Source organism: Pollicipes pollicipes, unplaced genomic scaffold (genome assembly GCF_011947565.3).
Source record: "Pollicipes pollicipes isolate AB1234 unplaced genomic scaffold, Ppol_2.1 Scaffold_4295;HRSCAF=5057_pilon_pilon_pilon, whole genome shotgun sequence".
NCBI lineage: Eukaryota > Metazoa > Arthropoda > Thecostraca > Pollicipedomorpha > Pollicipedidae > Pollicipes > Pollicipes pollicipes.
In genome coordinates this window covers 20,997,149-21,005,885 of record NW_023596461.1, presented here as the reverse complement: position 1 = coordinate 21,005,885, position 8,737 = coordinate 20,997,149, and the positions used below count along the sequence as shown (strand labels likewise).

The 8,737-nt window shown below is 51.2% G+C and overlaps 1 protein-coding gene across 1 annotated transcript; it reads left to right on the top strand.

Annotated features, from left to right (window-relative positions):
* Positions 1-477: 477 nt before the first annotated feature.
* Positions 478-8,590, top strand: LOC119096913 (UDP-glucuronic acid decarboxylase 1). The gene is made up of 9 exons (XM_037219918.1): positions 478-623; positions 2,111-2,295; positions 2,699-2,845; positions 3,420-3,705; positions 4,346-4,459; positions 4,961-5,148; positions 5,609-5,741; positions 5,941-6,074; positions 7,331-8,590. Exons 1-9 carry the CDS (start codon positions 488-490, stop codon positions 7,451-7,453), a joined length of 1,446 nt encoding a protein of 481 aa, XP_037075813.1. The 5' UTR covers positions 478-487; the 3' UTR covers positions 7,454-8,590.
* The last annotated feature ends 147 nt before the right edge of the window (positions 8,591-8,737 follow it).

The window sequence follows — 8,737 nt, the reverse complement described above, 5'->3', positions numbered from 1 at the left end:
AGACTTGTACGTGAATGAACCCGTTAAAGTTGGCCGCTTTATAAGCTGCGTTGCGAAAGGTGTTTGCATTTGAAACCCGTGTGAATGGGGACAGCCGGGAAAGACACCGACCATCCGAACATACACCAAATAACTCCAACAGGCACAACAGACTTTAACCACTGAAATATGTGGACAGAGGTCTGAGGATTCGGTGAGTGGCAGGGTCATTCCTTCAAGGGCGTCGCCAGTCACGGAAAAATGATCGCAATCCTGAGGCCACATGTGCAAACCCGTCTCGCCCGTAAGCAGCAGCCACACAGGCTGAGCATCGCCATGAAAGATCATCGCCTCAGTTCCAGCCTGCCTCCGCCTATGCGCTGGGTGCGCCTCCACTCGGCGGCGCCTGGACGCGCCCCTGTCCGCCTCCAGCGCGGCCCCGGGCGAGATGGCGTCGGGGAGCTGCCGGTACCCGGGGCACGAGTCGTGCAGGGAAAGGCCAGCGGGTATGGACGGTCACGGGCGTTTGCGGCGTGAGCGCGAGGGGGCGGAGCGGGGGCGGGCGGAGCGTCTGCCGACCCTGACCGATCGACTGAGGGAGTGGTCGCCCGCTATCGCTGCCGTCCTCGCTGTGCTGCTGGCTCGTAAGTACTCTGGAGGATGACTTGGAGGTGGCTTCGACGATTGATTCGGTTTTTGGCTGAAGCTGAGAACCAAAATCAAAACTGTTTCCTTCAACCGATGGGCGCGATTAAAGGGAACGGTGCGCTCGCGTGTCATTCCGTGCAATGCCACCGCTGGGCTGATTGTAAGCGGTGACTGGTACGGGCCGCTCGCGCTGAATGACCGAAGTTGTCGCAACTTCCGTGACGCTAAGTTCGTGCAACGGTCTTTGTGCATGCGGCACGAATGAGCACACAGCTTGAGTAGCCACAGCTGGAGCGGCTCCCAATCGGATGCATTCGTGTATATATATATATATATATATATATATATATATATATTATAATATATATATATATATAGATAATATATATATATATATATATATATATATATACGGATATATATTATATATATATATATATATACGGTATGTATACGGCAATATATATATATATACGGATACGGATATATATATATATATATATAATATATTATATATTATATATATATTGCCGTATCCGTATATATATATATATATATATATTGAACTATATATATATATATATTGATATGTATATGTATATGTATATGTATATGTATATGTAATGTATATATGTATATATGTATATATATATGTATATATAATATATATATTATATATATATATATATATATATATATATATATATATATATTATATATGTATATATATATATATATGTATATAATATGCGCATACTTCACCCATGGAAATCTTGAATAATGCGCGTTGTTGTGCGGTGGGATGTTCGATCATTAAGGTTTGATCATTTATTTCTCGCGGGAAGCGTCCAACGTTCATCGGATTTGTTGCCCTGTTCTGAACCTGGGGATCTTTCTACGTGAAGGATACTTTCCCGAGGCATGGGGGTCGTTAGGTCGGATTGATCATAGATGCCTGCCTTCTTATTTGCGAAGACGCCTCAGGATTTAAAGCAGTAAGAACTCGCGCCCTCCATTGCAGCATGAAGGGTTGTCGTTGTCCTCTTCGACTCTGTTCACACCACTTTCTGGGGGTCGTTAGGTCGGATTGATCATAGATGCCTGCCTTCTTATTTGCGAAGACGCCTCAGGATTTAAAGCAGTAAGAACTCGCGCCCTCCATTGCAGCATGAAGGGTTGTCGTTGTCCTCTTCGACTCTGTTCACACCACTTCCAGACAACCGCCAACGAAAATGTGTGTCTGTCCTACAAAAAGTCTCGCCGCTGATCACCTGGGTGTCTTCTGTTGCTCGGCTCGTCGTAACGTCACGCACGGAGTGTAGATTTGAAACGCATTCCCGACTGTGTTCGGTGCTTACCGTACCATTGACTCCGTCGATGTTACAAGTGTCTCACAATAGCCAAACGACTAGCGCACTTCCCGAGCCGACCGCCGCGGACGTCGTCGAGTGCGGCTCTTCAGTATTGCCCGCGTGCCTTGCAGTGTCCATCTTCAGCCGCCCGAGCCAGGTGGCCTCCCTGACTGTGGGGCAGCGCCCCGTGCCTGTCCTGTTCGCCTCGTGGCTGGACCAGACGTGCCCCGCCCGGCCGCCGGCGGGGAGGATCCAGACCGCTCCGCCGGCGCACTATGGAGACGACTGCGAAGCCTCCGGCATCGACAGTCACCAGGTCTGTGGCAGCCGCGCTTGGGCTTTCATGCGCTGGCTCTCAGCTAGGGTGGAACATTTCTAAAAAGAAAGATTTTGGTCCACGCCTTCTGGATGGATCTCCGGGATCGGCACCCATGCCGAGCAGTGCTTATAGCGTGTGTTTGTGTCGTTATATTGGGCATGATCCATTCCTGTACTTGGGCTCCAGTGGTCGCTAGTTCGCGTCTGTTGTCTATATGCCATTTTTGCTGTGAAATCTCACTTTCTGTTCAGTTGGCCTAATCTGCAGTTTATGACAATTATTCGATTGCTTTGAAAACTTGTTACGAGCAAACAGAGTGTGATGCCTTTTATCAGCTCATCAGTACTTGTATGCTCCATTTTTATCCACGCTCCACCACTTTGATCTTCATTTGTTTCAGCAAACCGAGTGCCGGAAAAACCTCATAGAGTTGTGCCGTAGCCACATCCAGGCTGTGACTGAGAAAATGTACACTCTGGATAAGAAGCTGACTGCGAGGTACCCGCCCGTCAAGTTCCGCAGCTACAAGGACAGAAAGCGGATCCTGGTATGGCTCGGTGGAGATCCACGTTTTACGACTCCTGGGACATAGATTGCATCATTTTATTAAAGAAAAATTATAGCTCTGAACAAAGTTTTTCCAGCAATTCTAACCTATTGTATTGTAAGATAGTATTTGCCATGCATAAGCATCTATTAGATATATAATTCTTCTTCTATCCATGAAGATTGGTTACATATGCAAGCCTGCCACTGTTTTTTTTTCTAAAACCGCCATTTGGTGCCTTGCCCGGGCCTGTCTTGCGTGCCCTGCCGTATGCTGGTCCATGTCCTGGCCTGCCGCCATCTCCTGCAGGAGGCTGACATACTTATAGGGCGAAATATCTTGCATCATGTGGCTGGCCGTATCATGATGCAGGCAGTCATATACAGTTCGCGATGACTTGATCTACGTCACGCCTGAATCCTTGTTTGAATCTCTAGCGCGCCTCATCCGTGGACCACTCGGCCTCTGTTTGGAGGGTGTCTCACCTGTTGCCCGTCCCTGGCCTTCACACGGCGATCTGCCCCGCCGTGACCTGAATGTCGCCCTCCCCCCCCCCCCCCCCACCTCTCCTCAGGTGACCGGCGGCGCCGGCTTCGTCGGCTCGCACCTGGTGGACCGTCTGATGCTGGACGGCCACGAGGTCACCGTGGTCGACAACTTCTTCACGGGTCGCAAGCGCAACATCGAGACCTGGCTGGGCCACCACAACTTCGAGATGGTCACCCACGACATCGTCAACCAGTACTACGCCGAGGTGGACGAGATCTACCACCTGGCCAGCCCCGCCAGCCCGCCTCACTACATGGCCAACCCGGTCAAGACCATCAAGACGAACGCCATCGGCACCATCAACATGCTCGGTGAGCCCGCCGCCTGTCCGTCACACGAGCGCAGACCCCGCGAGGCACCATCAACACGCTCGGTGAGCCCGCCGCCTGTCCGTCACACGAGCGCAGACCCCGCGAGGCACCATCAACACGCTCGGTGAGCCCGCCGCCTGTCCGTCACACGAGCGCAGGCCTCGCGAACAACACGGATCAGACGGCAGGGTTCAAGTACTGACCAGTGTTTGAAAAGTTTTCAGGGATGCGGGCGGCGCTTCGCTCTAGGTGTTTAGAGGCGAGCACACTAGTTTTGCGCGCTACAAGGCCTCAACTGCCTGTGATCATTATTAGGCGCGGTTCTTGGTAGTTAGCTTGCAGTGTTCTATTTAGCTTTACTTATGTTTACATAGCTATGCTACCAGATTACGTATGTCAGGCGATTTGTCCAACTCCAATATAAACACGACTGGATGCGTCCGATTCGTAATAATGCCGTCGTCGCGTTATGCTCGTGGGTATCCAGAGGTCTCTCCCCTGGGGTGGTGTCCTTTTTTATCAAGCTTCTTACTAACTTGGCCTGATTCACAGGGCACCAAGTTATATTTCGCCTGTTGCATGCGCTCGATGCCTTGCTCAGCTGCTTTGTGTAGTGTTTTCAACTGGGCCGGTGTTGCAGGCCTGGCGAAGCGCGTGGGTGCGCGGATCTTGATTGCCAGCACCTCCGAGATCTACGGAGACCCCGAGGTGCACCCGCAGCCAGAGACCTACTGGGGCAACGTAAACCCCATCGGTACGTATGTCTGGTCTACCGAGGTGCACCCGCAGCCAGAGACCTACTGGGGCAACGTAAACCCGATCGGTACGTATGTCTGGTCTACCGAGGTGCACCCGCAGCCAGAGACCTACTGGGGCAACGTAAACTCCATCGGTACGTATACTAGGTCGACTTAGGGACGGGGGGGGGGAGCTGGTGAGGCGCAGTGTCTTCTCATGACTGTATCAACACAGCTTAAACCTTGTCCATTCGCCATGCGCAGTTCGTTTAACCCATGAACAATGAAGTGTGGACGATAGTTGCTGAGACTAGATTAAGAGACTGGTGCCAGTTGTCTGCATCCAAGTCGTGTAGATGCATGTCCGGAATTCTTGCGTAGTTTTATGTTAGGTCTTTTTATTGATGATGGCGGGATTTGTGATGACCAGCGCGGAATCTAAAGACTTATCGCTTGTTCTGCCTAGCGTGACCGGTTAGTAACGGGAGAGATGAGCGAGATCGTCACGTCGTTTGCAGGCCCACGTGCCTGTTACGACGAAGGCAAGCGGGTGGCAGAGACGCTGGGATTCGCCTACATGCACCGCAACAACGTCAGCGTCAGGATCGCCCGCATCTTCAACACGTACGGGCCCCGCATGCACAACAACGACGGCAGGGTGGTCAGCAACTTCATCCTGCAGGCTCTGGAAAACAAGAAGTTGACGGTACGAGTCGGTCAAATGGTTTGGTTTGGTGTTCTTGTTACCTGGTGGTTTTGATTGGTATAGCCGAGATATATACTGGTCTTTCGGTATGCCCGAGAACGTACAAAGATTGGTTGCAATGCTTTTGAGTACTTACATATGGGGTTTTGAACCGAAAAAAACCATCTTGAGGATTACTCGATGCAGTTCACAGCCCTGCCCTTAAGATCTGAGGTCCTGGAATTTTTAACCTACGCGCCCGCGAAGATGTGCTGGCTGTTTTGGGGAGACTGTATCAATGTCACCCAGGCATACATGACTCGGTGTCATTCAAATCCTGCGAATCCACGAGCCGTGCGGCGAGAAAGGCCAAGAAAAATGCAATTGACGAATCGTTCATATCTGGCGCTTGGAAGACCACTTGTTCGTGCCGCTCTTCAGTGCCGTCTATCTGGCCTGAGCGGATCGGCCTCTGTTGCAGATCTACGGGTCGGGCAAGCAGACGCGCTCGTTCCAGTACGTCTCTGACCTGGTGGAGGGTCTGGTGGCGCTGATGGAGTCCGAGCACGCTGTCCCCGTCAACATCGGCAACCCAGACGAGCACACAATCGAGGGTAAGGCCGCAGCTGACCGTGTGCTGGCTGCAGGTCGGCCTGCGGCAGGCAAAACTAGGCGTGTCTCCTAACTCCGTGTGTGACCCCCAAAATTTGCTTCGCTGGCTGAACGCCTTCAAAGACTGTTGCTTGCTTCAGCGGAGCCTCTCGCGCCGTTGAACATTGCTATCCGTCGACCTCATTCCCGGCACTCCGGCAGAGTTTGCGAGCATTATCCAGAAGACTGTTGGCCGCACGAGCGGCGTGGAGTACCAAGAGGCCAAGGAAGACGACCCGCAGCGGCGCCGGCCCGACATCAGCCGAGCTAAGAAACTGCTCAACTGGGAGCCCAAGGTCGGTCAGGGGCACTGGATTTCGGCGACGGTGGTAGACTACTGTCTTATAAGAGTGTTGTTGCGTGCCGCTGATCCGCACTCGGCTCGCACAAATGTTTGAGAACCGGTTTAGGAGGGGAGGTGCTGGGAACAGTTTCCTTAACTACTGAACACCTGCAAACTAAGTTATGAGAGATATCATCTCGAATGGCGATCGCATGATTAAGCAATGAATGCGACACATGGTAGCGCGATCTGGCGTTTCTGTCAACGCGGCGCCGCCCGGGTGTTTCAAGGACACCTGCAATCGCTTGAGGGTCGGGGTCTCTCTAGCTGTCCCGATACATCAGTTGGTTAAAACGCTTATCGTCCGATCCACCCGCCTCTGGGGAGGCGAGTCCGGGTCGATTTCGGCGCTCTCTATTTGGCCTCGACAGGCATGACCTGCAGCCGTTGGCAGTGTCCACGATAAGGTCTGGTGACGTCGGAGCGAGGCACGGACCGTGCCAAACATTGGAGCGCTAACCTTCGTCACCAAATTGTGTATCTGAAATGGCAATGACACGATCGGATGCGCGAGCTCTGACTCAGAAGTCCATTTACTGGGAATGTTTAGATGGGTACCATTTCAAGATGTCCTGACTCAATCGAGATAGGAACTGTCACAATCATCTATCCATAGCCCTGGCCAATGGTGCCAACAGTTGTGCATCACCCGACACAACGAGCCAGAGGACATCGACTTACGTCTCCTAATGTCTTAGAATGATTCTTTTGCGCTTCAGTCAAGGTATGGTAGATTAGCTGGTAAAGGCCATCATGACTGGTCGACGTCAGTATGCATCATCGGCTCTTATTTTTTGGGGCTTGTTCAAATCTGACATAAGCGGTACCGAAGTGTCCATTAATATCGCTACCGTGTCATAGACGAATGCTGCAAGTCCTGCAGAGTCCAAGACTTGCGAAGCTGACAGTGTATGACCTCTGATGACCAGTCGATGAGCTGCAGTCACTGCAGGTGGAGAAAAAATCTGCGTGCTAACACTCATATACAAATACAAATACAATCCAGTAACATTACTTTGCTTGATTTTGATTTGCTTCAAATTAACCACTTTGGTACCGAAAAGTTGGATCTTATCGGATTCCAAAGGAATCCCTGAGACGCTCAACTTTTAATTCCCTCACTCGGTCGCAGGTTCAACAAAGTCCAAAACAAGTGTGGTATCAAGTCGCCTCACGGGACAATTAGGTTTCCGTTATTTTTCCCGACAGGTGCCCCTCGCTGAGGGAATCAAGAAGACTGTCGAGTTCTTCAGACAAGAGCTGCAGCGGACTCATCACGATCACAGGAACACATACGACCCTCTGATCGACTGGGCCCACATCATCGCCTGAGGGCGGGGCAGCGACCGCCGTGCGGTCATGCATGGAGCCGTTCCTGCAGCCGCGGCGGCGCCTGGCGCGTCCGGGCGGGACGTACCGCGCGTTCAAAAACCGGACGTTAATTAAAAAATGACTTCTCCTGGACAGCCCAGACCCAAACGCAATTTGATGCAGTCTTTGCTGTGCTGCTGTGCCTTGGTTTTTAGTCGTGTGTATGGATCTGGCTGGCTGATTGGCTCAATCTTTTACTCACCGGTTAAAGACATTAATTGACCTTTGCTTGCTCAAACTGCTCCAGGAGATGCGGCTTTATGGCGAATGGAATGCACTTTGTCTGACGTCTGTGCGCCAACACAACGTACAAATAATTGCCGCACAACTTTTCTGGCGCTCCTCCTTGTAGTGCACGTGACCTGCTCTGGTCCTATGACCGGTTGGTGGCTGTGAAGCGGCCTTTTGACCCATTTTGACATGTTTGTATTTGGTTGTTGTGAGTGGTAAGCGGTGAATACGCGGCTATTCCGTGTTGATTTCGGAACTCGTTGCGGTAGTATGTTCATCAGTGCAATTTGAGTGAGTGCGTTTTAGAACACTACCTGTGCTGTAGGATCTGTGCGTCAAAGGTGACGCCGTGTCTCTGAATGCTATTCGATCGATTCGCCTTTGCAATGGTCTCTCTTTACGGTACGATGGTCACGTGTTTTACGCATCTATGTCTACTTTCAGTGTTTGACATGTGGGGAGTAATTTGCGGTGTGCTCTTTGCGTTTCCGTAGCTTTCGTAACCTTTTTTCTTCGAACAATGTTCTATGCGCACGGATGCATCACTGGGCGGCTGGCTTTACGTTTTTTATTACAACTGCACATTTGTTAAGTGTTCATATTTTCATCACGATGGACTCGTTTTGTACAAACTCTATACAAATCGCCACAGCGGGAAAGGGTACCTCTTCACACGCCTGCCCCGTCATCGCCGTCCGTTTCTACTGTACACGTATTAACCAAGCGCAAAATAAAAGCGGGACCATTTCAACAAGTGTGCTGTAGTCTCCGCTGCTGCGAAGGTTTCCGTTTCTGCCGCAAGATGTCCTCGCGAGCCTGCTGAGCCTGCGATGGGAGGCCGCTGCGGACCGGCGAGCCAGACGAAGCGCACTGCGACGGAACCGACACGCAATCTGTCAGACGCATGGATTTCGCCGACATTGGGTGACGCTGTGTATCGATAATATATAGCTGCTCAGGTCACTGGCTTCGATCTGCAATGAGCAAAACCTGTGCATTCATTTTAAGCTCTGC